At 57.8% G+C, this 17,227-nt stretch overlaps 2 protein-coding genes across 2 annotated transcripts in view; one reads left to right on the forward strand and one right to left on the reverse strand.

Annotated features, from left to right (window-relative positions):
- Positions 1-7,112: 7,112 nt before the first annotated feature.
- Positions 7,113-10,047, forward strand: CCL25 (C-C motif chemokine ligand 25). The gene is made up of 5 exons (NM_001005259.1): positions 7,113-7,182; positions 9,009-9,126; positions 9,251-9,384; positions 9,712-9,837; positions 10,040-10,047. The coding sequence occupies exons 1-5, from the start codon at positions 7,113-7,115 to the stop codon at positions 10,045-10,047; spliced, it is 456 nt and encodes a 151-aa protein (NP_001005259.1).
- A 2,132-nt stretch (positions 10,048-12,179) lies between these two features.
- The window catches only part of FBN3 (fibrillin 3), a 52,885-nt gene continuing 47,837 nt past the window's right edge, over positions 12,180-17,227 (reverse strand). The window contains 5 exon segments of the mRNA XM_038567487.1: positions 12,180-13,164; positions 14,191-14,338; positions 14,888-15,122; positions 16,552-16,671; positions 16,767-16,895. Coding sequence (XP_038423415.1) covers positions 12,826-13,164; positions 14,191-14,338; positions 14,888-15,122; positions 16,552-16,671; positions 16,767-16,895 — 971 coding nt within the window. The 3' untranslated portion in view covers positions 12,180-12,825.

The following is a 17,227-nucleotide window of genomic DNA, read 5'->3' on the forward strand; positions in this document are numbered from 1 at the left end:
TTCTTTTGATGTTTGGTAGAATTCAGCAGTGATGCCATCTGGTCCTGGATTTTCTTTGTGGGGTGGTTTTTGATTGCCGATGCAATCTCTTTACCTTCAATAGCCCTCTTCAGATTTTCTATTTCTTCCTGAGTCCATTTTGGTAGTTTGCTAGTTTCATTCAGATTATCTAATTAATTGGTATACAACTGTTCATAATATTCTAATCTTTTTTAAAAATTTCTGTAAGGGCAGTAGTTATGCCTCCCATCTTAAAAAAATATTTATTTATTTATTTATTTATTTATTTATTTATTTATTTATTTATTTATTTATTTTTAAGTGATCTCTCTGCCTAGTGTGGGACTTGAACTGATGACCCCAAGATCAAGAGATGCATGCCCTACAGACTAAGCCAGCCAGGCATCCCTCCCCCATTTTCATTTCTGAGTTTAGTTACTTGTTTTTTTTCTCTTTCCTGGGTCCCAGTTTCATGTCATCTCAGCATTCATCAGATGCTATTGTAAGCCCATTGTTAGAAAAATAAAACTAAAATATCTCCATGACAGTAGGGACTAAATCTGTCTTGTTACTGTGTTGTAACTACCCAGCCTGGCACATAGTAGATTTTGGTAAACATTTCCTGAATTATTTCTTGTTGCTGTAGAGCATGAAAGGGACTAGAAAGGACCTTCCAAAAAAAAAAAAAAGGACCTTCCTCACAGCCCCCGTAGGAAGACAAGCTACTATTCTTGAGTCTTCTCTTGTCTGGGCTAATGTCCCCACACTGCATCTTCTCATGACCTTGGCAGAGCTCAGATACAGACAGAACTGACCGCAACCCTCCCCCAGCTAACTCCGTCAGCAGCTCCCTAGCGCCCTTTTGATGAAGGTCACCCTTCTTGGCTCAGTAGGTGAGGCCCTGAATAGATAGTCTCCTCCCACCCCATCTTCCGCTACCCACCCCATCTCCCGCCCCAGCCATCCTGCACTTGGCAGGCCCCTCTGGCGTCCTGCTCTGTCTGACCTCTGCCTAACACCTGCTTGCCCTGCAGGTCTCCATTCAGTAGCTCTTCTCTCTGGAGACCTGGGGGTACCCTCTGCATCCCCACAGCCTGCACGCAGACATCCCTCTAGAATGTGGACCATGAATCCTGTGATTGTCCCCCCACCATCTGTGAGCCTCACATGGGGAGTGGTACGTCGATTATCTGTTCTCTCTCCAGCTCTCTGCATATCCTGTGGCACCCGCTTTAAAGCATAGCTTTTATTCCTTTTCAGATATGGTGAGGCTAACAGATCAGGAGGTGATGGCCACTAAAAAGATAGAATGCGGGGTGTGTGTGGGGGAGATAGAATGAGGAGGTGCCTGGGTGGCTCAGTCACCTGAGTGTCTGACTCTTATCTCCGGCTCAGGTCATGATCTCAAGGTCATGGGGATCAAGTGCCACATTGGGCCCTGTGCTCAGAGTGAAGTCGGCTTGAGATTCTCTCTCTCTCTCTGCCCCACCTCCTGCTCACATGTGTATGATCTCTCTCTCTCTCTCAAAATAATAATAAAAGGATCGATTGCTACTCTCAGATCTCAAGAGGAGGGGGCACACCATGCCACACAGGGCCACATGGGGACAGCCCAGAGTTGGTCAGGAGGCAGAAGGGGTGAGGGAAGAACGTGGGTAAGAGCCTGTACTCTGTATTCTGTGAGAGGGAGTGGGTGAGGCAGCACATGCAGGCTCAGGCCTGGCTGGTTCGCATGATTTCAGCAGGCTCTGGGGTATAGGGGCCGTCCCTCAGTTGTCTAGTCTCTGGTTCTGGGATGATCAGGGCAGGAGACAGTGGCCATGAGTGAGATCCATAAAGGAGGGCACTCAGGCGTGGGCTCTGGACCCGCTGGTTTGCATATGGGAGGCGCACTCATGAGACAATTACTATCTCTAGGAATCTGCTAACCCTGGGAGGGGCAGGCCTTCTATCATCAAGTGGGCCCTGGCTATCAAAACATCATAAAAAAGACATGCTTGGAGCACAGAGGATTTTTAGGGCAGTGAAATACTCTGTATGGTACCATAAAGATGGATGCGTGTTTGTTGAAACGTACTAACAGATCAGGAGACGATGGCCATTAATGGTACTGTAGAATGTACAGTACCAGGTGTGGACCGTGAGGTAAACTATGGACTTTGGATGATAGTGATTTGTCAGTCAGGTTCACTGATAGTAACAAATGCACCGTCCAGTGTGGGATATTGATAACGAAAGCTGTCCATATGTGGGGCAAAGTGTATGGTGTGAAATCCCTGTATCTTCCCCTCAGCGTCACTGGAAGAATTAAACTGCTCTAAAAAAATAATAATAAGTCTTAATACAAAAACAAAACTGAAAAGAATCAGTGTAAAATAATGAACTGACAGGCATCTGTGGCGAGAACTGGCCAGCCCACCAGGTTAGACACTAGCTGCCACGTGTGGCTAATAGGCTGCAAAATGTACAATCAAGATTTACTATGTCGGGATCCCTGGGTGGCGCAGCGGTTTGGCGCCTGCCTTTGGCCCAGGGCGCGATTCTGGAGACCCGGGATCGAATCCCACGTCGGGCTTCCGATGCATGGAGCCCGCTTCTCTCTCTGCCTGTGTCTCTGCCCCTCTCTCTCTCTCTGTGACTATCATGAATAAATAAATAAAATCTTTAAAAAAAAAAAAAAAAAGATTTACTATGTCAAAAAGGGTCGGGGCATCTGATTAACTGTTCTTATTTGATCATAATGGATCATATTAACATGTGGAAATGATAATATTGTTATAGATAGGGTTATATAAAATAGAATATTAAAAACTGTTTTAAAGACATGCTTTTTTTAAAAAAAAAAAAGTTATTTATTTGACAGAGAGGAAGAGCAAGGGGGAGAGGCAGAGGGAGGAGCAGACTCCCTTGCTGAGCAGGGATCCCCAACTGGGGCTCGATCCCAGGATCCCTGAGATCATGACCAAGCTGAAGGCAACTGCTTAACGGACTGAGCCACCCAGGTGCCCCAAGACATGATTAATCCAGCCCCCAATCAGTACATGCAGAATGAAGGGGTCAGAGCTGAGCTTGGAATCCAGCCCTGTTTACTTGGGGAGATGACTTAGCCTCTCTGAGCTGTAGTTGGTTGTGTTTTCCCTGTAAAATGGGGATGAATATTAATCCTATAGGGCGGTTGTCATCTCAGGCCAGTTTCTTCGGAGGAACCCAGCCCATCCCCAGTGTTTTCCTGTCACACCAGGATTTGTAGCAGTGTTCCTAATCTCAGGGTATCTTGCTTCATATTTGCAGCTTGTCTTGTCTCTTGTACCCTGGGACCATCTGTCTCCTTCACTGCTTTTCCCTGGCTCCCAGCCCAGTGCCTGGCATACAGTAGGCACTTGCTAAGTGTTTCCTGAATGAATAAGATAACAAATGGCCCCCAACAGATGTTCAGTGAGGATCCGTGACATCACTGTCATCTTTCATGGCTGGGACATATCTGCTTACTCACTGCTATCACCCCGGGGCCTAGCAAATGGCTGGCATGGAAGAGGCACCCAGAAAATCTGTGTGGAAGAGGTGAATGGAGTTCAGCAGCTTCACAGAGGGTCTCCTGGAGGGCCCTGTGGGCCTCTCCCCTCAGAGCCCACCACCCTTTCCATACCACCTCTGCCTCAAGCCCAGCCTGACAGGCTCGGCAATAGGCCACATTCCTAGCTGGGGCAGTCCAGCTAGCCTGTCCCCCACACGTCCAGTAGGAACAGGAGGAGCACCAGGACAGAGGCCAAGGCTGCCCAAATCAGTGCTGATGGCCCAAGTCCTTCTAGAGGGCCTGGCCCCCATCTGGATAGTCACTGCAGCTACCCCATGGAACACAGAGACCCCTGGTCAGCCTGAGAGGGGAAGCCCCTCAAAGCCAGCTTTCCAGGAGGCAGCAGGGTCAACCACATCAGGAACACAGCGAAAGGGGTCACACAGAGACAGTCTATAAATTAAGTCCCTGAAGGCCAGCCAGAGGCTTGCAAGACATCATGGAAAAACCCCTTTCCTCCCTCCAGTTGTCTGGTAACCACTGTGCATCTGGGCCAGAGGGAGAGGCCACTAGGCACAGCAGGAGTCCAGGCCTAGCACAACCGCAATGGTGTGGGGCCGTGGGGAGGTGAGGGGGAGAGGGCCCCTGGCTGCTGCTTTCAGAGGCCACCTGAGCAGGGTCCTGAAGGCACCAGAGGTTCAGGAGAGCTGTAAGCAGCACAGGGATCTAATACGCGACAGCAATTGCAGGAGGACCCTGCAGCTGGTGGCACTTCGCCAGTGCCCCTGTGCCTTTCTGATGACTCTCAGAGCTTCCCTGACCCTCTGTCTTCTCCTCTGTGAAGCGGGCCAACACTGGACACCTGGGAGGGTTCTCCAGCAGAGAAATGGGAGTCGGCCTCCAGAGGGCCTCGCTCGGTTCCCCACCACAGAGCCCATCCCCCCCACCGGGTCCACCTGTGTGCACTCACTGGCGGTTCCCTCCCGAGGAGGACTCCCCCAGAGCTGAGCTGGGCTCACGGAAGGAAGGCTTTCGCGGGCCCTTCCAACCTGCAGGCCCTGGCAGGTGGTCAGTCCCTCAGCTTGGCTCAGCTGCAGGCTGGAGACCACCCCCAACGGCCCTCGCGGTCGGGGCTGGGGACCGGGAGGCAGGAGGAGGCTTCGGGCCACCGCACCCCAGCGCGCCCCAGCTGCGCTCGCGTCACACCTGTAGGAGCCCACCCTTAGCGCCTCCAGCAGCTGGAGGAACAGAGGGGCGCCCTCCTTCCCGGTTCAGCCCCGATCGTGAGGACCTGGCCGTCACACGCCGCAGCTGCGGTCGTCAGGACCCAGGGCCTGAGCGTCCCGTCCGCCTCCCTGACACCTGCGCCGGCCCCAAGACGGCGCCAACACCTGTCCGCCCGCGCCCCGGTTCCTCGATCACCCTCCTCCCGGTGCAGCTGCGCGCGGGGCAAGCCGGGCGGGGCCGGGAGCGGAGCGGAGGTGGGCTCGCTCGCGGGGGACCCCGCCAGGTCTGGGTCACGCCACGTCTGGGCGGCTGCGGGCAGGCCGGGGCAGGGGGCCGGAGCGGAGAGGCCGCCGGGCCCGCCACGCCGCGTCCCCACGCCCCCAGCCACGCGGAGCCGCGTCCCGCCCCGCCGCCCCCACCCGGAGCAAGAGGTCGAGGGACTGGGGTCGCGCGGGGGCCCCGGGGGACGGCCACGGGACCGCGGGGCGCGGGAGGGGCGGGGCCAGCAAGCCCCGCCCCTGCTTAGCCCCGCCCCACGCTAAGGCCCCGCCCCAGAGCCTCGCGATTCCGCGCTGGGAGCGGGCCGTGGATGTCCGAAGTGGTCTAGCTACGGATGCAAGCGGTAACAAGGTACAAGTTCAAAGCCGTCAGCTGTGACGTCTCTGCGGAGTCCCCTTCCTGCGACAGCCCACTCCCACCCGTGGCGCCCCTGGCTCCGTGAGCCACGCTGACCCGCTGACCCGGGGGAAGGAAAAACGTGCCTGCTAGATGGGTCCGGCTTTGCTTCGTGCCGCCGTGCTTACCTGGGGCGAGCATTTCTTTGTTGTGGTGGTTGTTAGCATTTTTCTCAAGAGAATATTGGAGAAAATTCACGTACCTTACACTGCATCCCTTGAAGTCTAAGGTTGTGGGGGCCCCGCCTGGCTGGCTCAGTGGGTGGGGCCTGGGACTCTGGGTCTCAGGGTTGCAGATTCAAGCTCCATGCTGGTGGGTTCCTGGCTGGCTCAGTCAGTTAAGCGTCAGACCCTCGATTTCAGCTCAGGTCATGATCTCAGAGTCTTGAAATCAGCCCCACTTGGGGCTCTGTGCTCAGTGGGGAGTCCGCTTGAGGATCCTCACTCTCCTGCCCCTTCCGCCACTTGCACTCTCTCTCTCTCTCAAATACATATATAAATTTTTTTTAAATAAAATATTAAAAAGGCAAGAAGAAAGTGGGTGCCTGGGTGGCCCAATCGGTTAAGTGTCTGCCTTTGGCTCAGGTCATCATCCCAGGGTCCTGGGATCGAGTCCTCCATGTGGTGGGAGTTGTGCTGGGTAAGAAGTCTGCTCCTCCCTTTCCCTCGACCCCTCCCCACTACTCGTGCTCACTCTCTTTCTAAGTAAATAAAATCTTAAAAAAAAAAAAAAAAGAAAGGGTACGGTTTGAGCATTTACTATATTCGCAGTTACAAACCCCTGTTCTCTCCCCTCCCAGCCCATGGCAACGACTGATTTTATTTCCTGTTTCTGTGGATTTGCTGGTTCTCAAAACCAGGGCATTTCTGTAGAGCTGTAAGGCTCCCCATTGTGCAAGGCAAAGGGTCTGGGCAGCCTGGGGCCTTTGGCACAAAGCAGATAGATGTAGGCCCTGGTGTGCAGCAGGAGAGGGAGTGAAGGGAGGTGAGAGGGTGCTCTGGGGAGAAAGCAGGGGCGCTGAGAGGACTGGACCAGGGAAGAAGTCAAGGGGAGGGGGTCCTCCGGCAGCCAGCCTTCAAGTGGCCTGGGTAGGCTGGGTCTGTCTGTCTGTGTGGTTCGGCCTCTAATCACCGAGGGAGCCAACCCTCGTCTACATCCAAGCACTGGAGAGAGAAGAGAGCCAGTGTTTCCTGCCAGCTCTTTGAAGTAAGTCCCCTTGTCCCCAGGTGCCTACAACTCCCTCCAGGTGTACCTTGACATCTGAGAGAGGATCTAGAAAGAGAAAAAATGGGAGAAGCCCAAAGCAAAGGAGGTGGGAGGAGGGAAGGGGGAGGGTGGAAGAGGGAGGGTGGAGGAGAGCAGGAGGCCACAGGGTGGGGCCCCATCTATAAAGGTTGTGAAGCGTGTTGCCCTGCTGGGCTGGAGAGCTTGGATATACCCCAGCAGGCACAGCTCCTGAGACCCCAAGAGGCTTTGGTGAGTCCTCCCTCGATCTTGGCTTGACACGAGCCGTGCGCCCCACCAGCATGACTTGACCCTATTCTGTGCTGCCCATCTCCTTTGCAGAGGGCCCTGGGGTTGGACTTGAGGCAGTGGGGGTGTCCCCACTGCCTGCTGCTGTCCATCTGGGGTCCTCATCACCCCTACCTCTCCCATTATTCCTCAAGACACCCGAGGAGGAGGATCAGTCTGCGCTATGAACTTGTGGCTCCTGGTTTGCCTGGTGGCCAGCCTCATGGGTGCCTGGTCTACTGTCCACACTCAAGGTAACGTCTTGAGCCATACCTACCCTGCCTCCCCGGAGCCCTCCTCTCCCCATCCATCCTTCCTGCCCTCCTCCATTTGTCCCTCCTTTCCTCCAGAAGCCTCCCCCATTCCGTCTCCACTACTGAATTCTGGCGGACAACACCCTCCCCCCCAGGGATGTAGAACCTCCTGGCATTTGTGCAGCTCCCTGGGGATGCAGACTCCCCCCCAAGTCCTTTCTTCCAGAGACCCTGTGATGCCTCTTGCACCGTCCGTGACACAAGGCCTCCCTGCTGGGACTTAGCCCAACCAGGGACTGTGGGGAGCAGAGACAGCTCCCAGGGGTGGCATAGCCGGGTACGGCCAGGGACACACTGCAGTGATGTGACCCAACAGGAGTAAGTCCCCCTCCACCCCCATAGACTACCCCGTGGTCTGGCTGAGAGTTACTACTCAGTCTTTATGAGCCCCGGTTTCCCCATCTACAAAGTGGGGCTCTGAATTCCCGCTGCAGAGACAGGACATGAAAATCCAATGGGCTGATATTTGCAAAACTCTTGGCCTAGGGCCCAGCAACAACAACGATAACCATTACTGTCATTAACAGGGAGTCTCTTCTCACTTCTCCCTCTACTGGGCATATGAGGATTTGGTGACCAAAGGCCAGTTCTGGGTATCTATCAAGAGCCCTGCCACTGTGTCCTATGTCCCCAGGATGTAGGACAGGGTCCCAGGGGAGGCAGCTGAGCCCCAGCACTGGCTGAGCAGGGTCCCTGGCTTGGTCAAAGCCCCATAGCCCACCCCACCCCCACCTGCCCTGCCTGCCCCACCTGCCCCTCGCCAGGTCTGAGAGCCCTAGCCCTGCTTCCAGCTAACCTTACCTTTGCCCAGGATAGGGCTGGGCTTTTTTCCCATTGTCCTGCTATCAGAGACCCATCCCAGGAGCCAGGCCCAGCCCGGGGCCCTTTGATCCTGGGGGCAGAGTGGCCCCCTGGCCTGCCTGGTACTGCAGCCCAGGGTCCTTCTGACACCACTACCCCTTGCCCTCTGGGGCCAGGGCTTAGAGATGCAGGGGAGTGCTCAAGCCCTCCTGCTCCCCCATCCTTGCCAGAGCTCAGGGGTCAGCAGAGGGATGGGTCTCAGAGAGCCCTGAAGGCCTCTGCACCACCTGCCACTTTAGGTTCACTTGCTTACCCTGCCGGGGGGGGGGGGGGGGGGCCTGCTGACACCAGCAGCTCCTCCTCCAAGCATACCCCGCTCTAGGTCCCTGCTCTTCCCCCTCCCAGCACAGATCGACCTCTGGGTCTCCCCACCAGGCTGGGAGATCCCCATGACAGCCCTGGGTCCAATTCCCCTCTGAGTCTGTCTACACATCTTGCACCCAGCAGGAACTCGAAATGCTTTCTTCGACCGATGCCTAAAGGAACAGAGACCTCCTGGTTTCTGGCCTGGTGACTGAGTGGTCACTCTGATGGGGAAGAGAGGCAGAGGCAGATGGTTCATAGAAGGGCCTGGGTGGGGAGTGCTGGCCCCTGGCCCACCCCTCAGGGGGTTACATCTACGCTCCTTGCCCTAGAACAGGAGTGGGAGTGGCTTTGGCCCCTCATTCATGTTGTGGTCCTGGGCCCTTCCCAGCCCATGGACCCCCTCCAACTCCTGCCAGCTGCCCCCCTATCAGGGGCCAAAGGTGAGCCAAGTTGGCCTCCTTATCAGCTGGGCTGTCTCTCGGCCTCCGCTGGGCCTGGGAGGGCTGTGGTATGTCTGCGGGTGCCTGCGTCTATGGCCGTCCTCGCGGAGCGCACGTGCACGTGCACACGAGACACGAGCCCATGGGTCGTGCTTGCAGGTGTCTCTGAGGACTGCTGCTTAGCCTACCACCACCGTGCTAGGCCCCGCCTGCTCATGCGTGCCCAGGGCTACCAGCGCCAGGAAGTGAGCGGGAGCTGCAACCTGCCTGCTGTGATGTGAGTACGACTGTGGGAGGGGAGCCCGTGTGGAGGGGGTGGGGTTGGGGTGTGTGTCTCGTCCACGACTTTGCTCCCTGCTCACACCCTACCCTGGGAACCCTCTCGCCCCCTCCCCCCACAGATTCTTCTTCCCGAAAAACAAGATGCTGTGTGTGAACCCAAGAGTCAACTGGTTGCCAAATGTGTTTAAGTTTCTGGATAATCGGAACAACACCCACTCAAAGCAGCACCTAGGCTCCCGGAGAAACCTCCAAGGTGGGTGAGACCCACGCCCAGCATCTAAGAGGCCAACCCCTCCCTGCTGTGGGCTCCTGGGCTTCTCAACCCCCAAGGAGGGGACTGCAGTCCAGCGTGCCGACAGCTGCCTCCACCCCAAAGGGGGCCAATGGCTGGTGAGTGGAGACTGAGTGCATGACCGACTTTTTTAGCCAAGACTTTTTCTTAATTGTTAGAGATGGCAAACTCAAGCAAATGGGAAACTCATCCGCTCAAGTAACCAGCCAACGGCTTCAGGCTTGGGTGGATCCAGGTGCTCAAAGGGTATGGGTAGAGCTCTCATCTATTTCTTTCTCTCTTGGACAGACTCCCATCTGGGAGGTCAGAGGTCGAACACTGGAATGTCCAGGCTAGCACACTCCAAGTCCAAGTCCAGCAGGTCCACCAGAAGCAACAAGAAGAAAACTTCCTTCCTGAACATGGCTAATCCAGGTAAGGACTCTGATCATCCCTGCTGAGGAATGAGAGCTTCCGATCAGCACAGACTGGGTGAGCACCTGGACTCCCTTCCAGGACCAAGGAGGTTGGGTCTGGGGTCAGCCCTGCAGGCCGACACTTGGGTGGCTGTTCACTACCCTAACCCAGCTTCACTGCAATCCCGGTCACCTGCCGGCCTCTCCAATCCCCCCTGCAGGACCGTGAGCCCGTGCGTCTTCAGGATTAGCCCCACATGAAATGGGCTGGACCTTTCTCTCTCTACCACATCTGTCCCCTGGGGCTCTGGGTACCCCAGCCTCCCTGTCATTTGGGCCAGATCTCCGTGGCCTGTGCCTGAGCCTACAGCTGGCTCCCCCTGCTGTCACCCCTGGCACATCCTGCTCCTTGGGCAGCTGGAAGGAAGGAGCTGACCTTACTTACCTCAAGCCTGCTCCAGGAACCAGTCAGCGCCGGGCAATGGGGTCTTGCCGTGGATCATCGGCAATACATGGCCCACCTGTAGCCCCTTGCCACCCACCCTGGGCCACGCCTGCCTGTGTCCTTCTGGGTCCTTGCAGAGCACCAGTCCGTCCAGGGTTGCTCCTCCCAGGCCATGATTTTCTATGGTTTTTAAATAAATATTTGGTGTGATGCCACTCCTGTCTGTCGCGTCTCATTATGGGGTGTGAGGTGCTGCCCCAGTCTGTGTTGAAGCCCCTGGGACCATCCCACCCCTGGACCTGAGCTGACAGTCCTCACAGCTAATGGCTCCTGGGGGGCAGTCCTCACAGCTAATGGCTCCCCTGGGGCTCCTGGGGCCCAGGTGCAAGTCCAGCTGGTGACCCTGAGCAAACTGCTCACTCTTCTTGGCACCTCTTTCCTCGCCTCTAAACCAGGGGTCCCTGAGCTTGTTCTGCTCAGATCCCTGGGCTATATATAGTGAGACTGGCTGCTGCAGAGGAGCCCTCTCAAGCTCCTGACAGGAGTCCAGAAAAGCTCCTGTTAAGTCAAGTGGACCAGAACTGGGCTGAGAATAGAGCCCCAGCACCAGACTCTAGTGACCAGTCTGCAGGGAGAGACAGGGCCACACTTCAGGGGCCAGGTCACTGTCCTGTCCTCAGGCAGCCTGTCTCTGCCACGAGAGAACATTCCAGATGAAAACCAAATGCTCCATCTCTAAAGGACAAGAGGCTGTCTGGGGTCACTGGGTCACACCTGCGCCCCACTAGGCTCTGTAGACGACTCGGGCTGATTCTACAAACTCTCTAAGCCTTGCTTCCACCCCCTGTGAAATGGGTGACGTCACTGCTTTTCTCATACAAGTTATTGGGGACTAAGTACACTAGTATCAGGGTGCACCTGGCTGGGTCTGTAGAGCATGTGACCCTTGACATCCGGGTTGTAAGTTCCAGCCCCATGCTGGGTATAGAGATTATTTTTAAAATGAACTAATTATTATTATTATTATTATTATTTTTTAATTTTATTTATTTATGATAGTCACATAGAGAGAGAGAGAGAGAGAGAGAGGCAGAGACATAGGCAGAGGGAGAAGCAGGCTCCATGCACCGGGAGCCTGACGTGGGATTCGATCCGGGGTTTCCAGGATCGCGCCCTGGGCCAAAGGCAGGCGCCAAACCACTGCGCCACCCAGGGATCCCTATTTTTTAAGTACTACCGTCTGTGCCACGCACAGCATGCGCATGTGTGGACCACACATCGATGGTTTCCTGGCGTCGAGCTGGGCTGCCGGGTCAGGTAGATGCAGCCTAGCCCGGAACCGGGCAGGATGGCCCGGCTGGGGGACAGCAGCGAGGCTGGCGCAGCTGCCCTATTTTGAACCCAGGCTCTGCTACCTGCAAGCTGTAGTCCCCTTGGCCAGCTTGCTTAACCTCTGCGAGCCGGTTCTCCAGTCTGTAAAGTGGGGATGAGCATACCAGCCCCTATTCCCCACAGTTGTGATGACAACTAAACCAGTTCAGCAGGAATGGTGACCTGGCACGTCGTGTGTGGTCAGGCAGCAAGAGCCGAGAGCCGTTGTCGTCAGTACTAGCAGACCCACGAGGGCTTGCGGTGGTGGCCACCCGCAGCCTGGCTCTGTGCCACTCATGGGTGGCAAGTCTGCAGAACCCGCCTGCACCCTGGGACCGTGTCCCCCACTTCCTCAGGTGGAAGGTGACCTTCACCTGTGTCTTACCTGCCCGCTTTCTCCTCAGAGCCCCAGGCTGAAGTCCAGCCTTCCAAAGCTCCCACCCCTGAGGCCTCTTGCTCCCTGACCCAGGGGCCCAACCTGGCCCTGCTGACGGCAGCGTCTCCTGACTTCCAGAACACGCCAAAGAGGCCGATGTAACCCAAAATAACTTTATTGTCGTCTCTGCTTCTGATATAAAAGCACCTCGGCATCCTAGCCCACCTGACCAGGGGCCTGGGGAATGACTGTGTGTCACCAACCCCAGCCGGGGCCCCACGGGCTCTTTGGCTTGGAGGGTCCAGCCCCAGGCCCACCCAGCCACCCGTTCCCGGGGCCCACTGGCCCCTGGGGGAGAGCCACAGCGCACAGTGCAGAAGTGAACGCCTGAGATTGACCAGATTTAGGGAATCGCAGGCCCCTCCTTGCCCCTGGTTGGCGGGGGAAGGTGCATGCTGCAGCTTCCGGCAGTCTCTAGGGAAGACTGAAGGTTGGGGTCCCCCTGGGCAGCGGCTGGGTTCGCCTGAGGTCGCAGAATCGTATGTTACTCTTCCTGAGTTTTGGGGTTCCACCTGGTCAGCGATCCCATTGCCGGTGGGATCAGTCCCTCCACTCCAGAATCTGGCACTCTGAAGAGGAGGAGGAGTAGGGGCCCTGGGGCACACCTCCATACCAGATGTGCAGCGAGCGGAGTGACCTCAGTTTCCCCAAAATCCCGCCGGAAGAGGCAAGGATGGGGCAGCGCCCGTGCAGGGGTCCAGAGAGGGGGCTGCGGGAGGGGCCTGGGTCCGGCGGCGGGTGCGGGCTCCTTTCAGCTACAGCAGCTGCAGCTGTACCTTTAACCGCAAGGCCCCGCCGCTGGGCACCCGCTGCCCCTCCGGCCAGGTGCCCCAGGGCCCTGCCACGCTCACCACCTCCAGCCGGTAGGTTCCAGGCCCGGGCCTGCGACGCCCCAGCTGCAGGGAGCTGAGGCCCTGGAGGTGATGCATGCGGAAGAAACCTGGCCCGTTGCCGCGGGCGATGACATAGTGGACCCGTCCCCCCAGGCTCTCCAGTGCTGGCCGCAGCTCCAGGATGTGCCTAGCGGGGCTCAGGCGGGAGAGGTTCAGGCCCAAGGTCAGCGGGGCCTCGGAGTCAAGGCTGGCCAGGCTCACCTGTGGGCAAAGACCAGGCAGGTGATGGTCAGGTGGGGAGGATGGGAATGCAGTGGGTAGGGGCCACAGGGTCACGGCCAAGGGGAGATTTCAGCCAGTCTCTCAAGTGGAGGACAATCTGGAACCCTCTCCGCCCTGACCTCTGTCTAGGCCTCCATCTGCAAGGCCGAGCCTCAGCTTGGGCCACAGACAGAGGCATGAGGATGGCGGAGGCTGGTCCCCCAGTGAAAAGCAAAGATGGGCAGGTAGACGCTCAGGCCTACACAGTGAGAGAGGCACGAGACCAGAGGAGCTGCTGGATAGCTTTCCGGTTCCCGGGGTGGGGGAGGGGGTGGGTTACTACGCTTCCTGCATCTGGGCTCTTTGAGAGCACCCTGTGTGTAGATGACAAACCCCTCTTTATGCGAGCGGCTCTGAGTGCGCTCCTGGTCCTGGCAGCCAGACAGGGCCCTGAATAAGCCAGTGGCCTCAATGGCAGGCTGACCCGGGCTGGGTGACGGGCTGGGTGACAGGCTGGGTGACGTAGCCAGTCCTACAGGAGGTGATCTGTTTTCTCCTCGGCTCTGGGCAGGGCTGGGTTTGTTCCCTGCCTCATTTACATGATGAGGAGTGCTTGATGGCTGGGCTCCTGTGAAAGCTCTTCCTCTTACCCCGCCCCTGGGTTCTGGGGCCTAGGCCCTGGCCCCAGGGAGTGTTGCTCAGACGTGCGCTCTTGCTGACACCTGCTGGCAGTTAGTGGGTATTGCAGGCAAAGCCCCAGGGCCAGCCCACCTCAGCCCAGATTCGCTGGGGGGGCGCCCATCCCAGGAGCCCCCACAACCACTGCATTCACTCACTACAGACACAGCTTACAGAAAACAGTGGTAACGATGGGGTTACAGATACGGCCACTCTTTTCCAGGAAAAGGGGAAAAAAGCAAAAGTAATAAGGAAAAGAAGGCAAAGTAATAGACTCATATTTCGTTAATAATGAGAGCCCCTCAGACCCACCATTCCTATCTCATTCCTGCCTTCATTCTGCCCCACCTGGTCACCATGGGTGCTGCGCCGTGGCCGGTCACGAGCAGGGAGGCCATTGATCTTGCATTCATAGCAGGCTTCGGACGAGAGCAGCTCTTCCTCGTCCGAGGTCTCCTGGGGTCCGGGGCTGAAGCCCAAGCCAGAGACACAGTGCCTGGGCCAGGACAAGGGGGTGGTGGGTCTTCAGGGGCAGGCTGGTGGGGTCTCCCCAGCCACCCTCTCCAGCCCCCACTCTCCGTTCAGAGCCACACTGCTTGTGGGGATGGGTGCTGGCGTGTAAATGAGCAGGTGTGCCTTTGCATGCACCGACACAAGAGATGTGTGTATATGTGCATGAACCCCTTAGCTTACTGGGCACAGATGTGAACCTGCAGGCACCCCAGGACACGGATGCATGCACACTGAGAGTGCCTAAGGGTGCCCAGGCGTGTTGGCATAGGTGTGAGTCATGCATGTGCTCAAGGGTATTGCAGAGAAGTGTGCATCTACCACTGTGCACCTGCAAGTATACAGGAATACCATGAAGGCCATGACACCAAATTGGGGTGTGAGCCTGAGTGTGCACCGATACAAGTGCTGTGAGGCTCTGTGCTCAGGTCTCTGGGCACATGTGTGTAAATGCATGAGTACATGGGTTCACGTGTGTGTGTGCATGCTCTCGCAGGGTTTGGGAACCCGTGGCCACCCTGCTCAAGCCCCTTACCCTTGCCCAGCCCGGAAGTAGCCTTGGGGGCAGCCGCACAGGAAGCCGCCAGGGGTGTTGGCGCAGCCGTAGCTACAGGGGCTGCCCCGTGCGGCACATTCGTCTACATCCTGGCAGCCCCCCAGGGCCTGGTCAAAGTCAAAGCCAGAGGGGCAGACGCAGCGGAAGCCACCCAGCGTGTTGTGGCAGGAGGCGCTGCCGCAGGCCGCAGGTGACAGCACACACTCGTTTTCGTCTGTTGAGTGGGAGAGAGCCACAGAGAGAAAACGTGGGGCGCAGGAGGGCGGCCTTTGCAGAGCCCCTTCCCGCAGCTCAGTCCGCACTCAGTTAACTCCGGCTCCTCCTTCAGAGCCCTGGGTCATCGTCAACCTCCATCAGGCTCTCCACCAGCCTGGGGGGTCTAGGGCGGACTAGGTCGGCCTCTCCCCCTACACTTCTTGACTCCCCCAGCCTTATAGTTGTCCTTCAAAGCATTTCTCCAAACCTCCCAGAAATCTGAAATGGTGGGACGATCTGGAACGCGGTTTCTTACTTGGCACTAGTGACATTTGGGACCGGGTCATTCTGTGGTGGGGGCTGTCCCGTGTACCATTCAACATTGCGTGGCATCCTTGGCCCGCACTCACTAGGTGCCAGGAGCACCCGCCTCCCCGTCGTGATGAGCAGAATGTCTCCAAGATACTTCAACATGTCCCCAAAGGGGCAGAACCATTCCCTGATGAGAACCACCGGCCTAATTAACCCCTGTCCCCGCCACTAGGGTAGACACCCCAAGAGCAGGGCTGGCGTCTGCTCCTTGGCCCACTTCTGCAGCCTCAGGGCCTGATGCAAGGTGGGTCCCAGGCAAGCCAGAGCTGACAGAGGGAGGGATGAGTGTGCAGCGGGGGAGGCCGGCACACCAGGAGGGACGGGCGTGGAGGCCAAGGTCTGCGTGGTCCCCTCCCCGGGGGGCCAGACGCCACAGGGCAGGGGAAAGATGGACAATTTAGCCTTGGACCCACCATCGGGGCAGGAGGAGGGACCAGAGAGAAGGGGGTGTCAGAGAGGCGGCGGGAGGGCAGGGACAGCCGCCCCAGAGAGGCGGAGGGAGGAGGGTGTCCGGGAGCAGCAGGCAGCGGTGGTGCAGGGGCAGGGGAGGCGGGGAGGTCTCCAGAGAGCAGGCCCCACAGGGGCAGAGAGTGAAAGCAGACTGCAGGGGAGGAGCAGAGAGAGGTGGTAAGGATGAGGCTGCCCTCGGGAGGGACCGGAGCACAAAGAGAAGCATGCGATGGAGAAGACGGGGTGCAGAAGGCCAGTCCCCCAGGCTGAGGGCCTCTGCAAAGACCGTGGCAAAGATGGGCACGCACGCTCCGGTCGCCCACTGCCACGCTCAGGGCAGGCATCGCTGATCGATCGGGCGCTGACTCAGAATCCTTCGCAGCTGAGCCCTCCGGGCCACCACTCCCTACGAACCGGACTTGAACTTTGCCATTGCCCTGCGGCCCCCGGACTCCCCAGCAGTGGGCTGGGGGACGCGCTACCTCCCAGGCCGGCCCATCTGTCCTCTAGGTAGTTGTGCCTGTCACGGGGTCCTGGGTGGGAGTGGATTCCAGTTGCCTGCCCCGACAGATTCTGATGCCCCCCCACCCCCCGCCGTCCCGTACCTCCCAGTCCTGGACACTCACCCACACACTGGCTCCACTGGGAGTGCGGGGTGAAGCCCTGGGGGCAGCCACAGCGGTAGCCCCCCAGCTCATTCTGACAGCCGTGCTGGCAGCGATGGGGCCCGTCACACTCGTCCACGTCTGCGAGACACAGACAGGGCCAGCGGGCTCGCCGGGCGGCCCCCCACCCTGGGGCGCAGCCGGGGGTCTGGACCCCACCCAAAGCCCAGCTCTACCTTCACAGCCACGGCCTGAGCTGTCCGGGGCGAAGCCTTGGTGGCACTCGCAGCTGAAGCTGCCTGGTGTGTTGTGGCAGCGCCCGCGAGGGCCACACGGGCCAGGCTGAGCCAAGCACTCGTCATTGTCTGCAGGGGACACAGAACGGGCAGGACGGCCTGGCGGTTAGGGGATTTGTGTCGGGCCCATTGCCTGATGGATGGTGTGGCTTTGGGCAAGTCACTGATTCTCTCTGTGCCTCGGTTTCCCCTTCTGTGAAATGAGATCCGTAACTGTCCCGCCTCACAGAACTGCCCTGAATGGGCGAGATGACGCACATCGCACATCGAGGACTTCGTCTGAATCGCTCCAGCCCGCCTCCAGAGCTGTGTGAGTGGAGGGGGTGGGGGTGGGGGGGCTGACTGGCCCTCTGCGGGCCTGCTGCCCCAGCTACGGCTTCTCCTGGCTGCTGTTTCCGTGA

Source organism: Canis lupus, chromosome 20 (assembly GCF_011100685.1).
Source record: "Canis lupus familiaris isolate Mischka breed German Shepherd chromosome 20, alternate assembly UU_Cfam_GSD_1.0, whole genome shotgun sequence".
Classification (NCBI taxonomy): domain Eukaryota; kingdom Metazoa; phylum Chordata; class Mammalia; order Carnivora; family Canidae; genus Canis; species Canis lupus.

What these genes read in the sequence shown, in the direction of transcription:
- CCL25 (NM_001005259.1), top strand. Translation starts at nt 7,113, where the DNA reads ATGAACTTGTGGCTCCTGGTTTGCCTGGTGGCCAGCCTCATGGGTGCC. An exon ending in GTCTACTGTCCACACTCAAG is followed by an intron (nt 7,183 to 9,008) that starts GTAACGTCTTGA and finishes TCGTGCTTGCAG; the next exon opens with GTGTCTCTGAGGACTGCTGC. An exon ending in CTCCCGGAGAAACCTCCAAG is followed by an intron (nt 9,385 to 9,711) that starts GTGGGTGAGACC and finishes TCTCTTGGACAG; the next exon opens with ACTCCCATCTGGGAGGTCAG.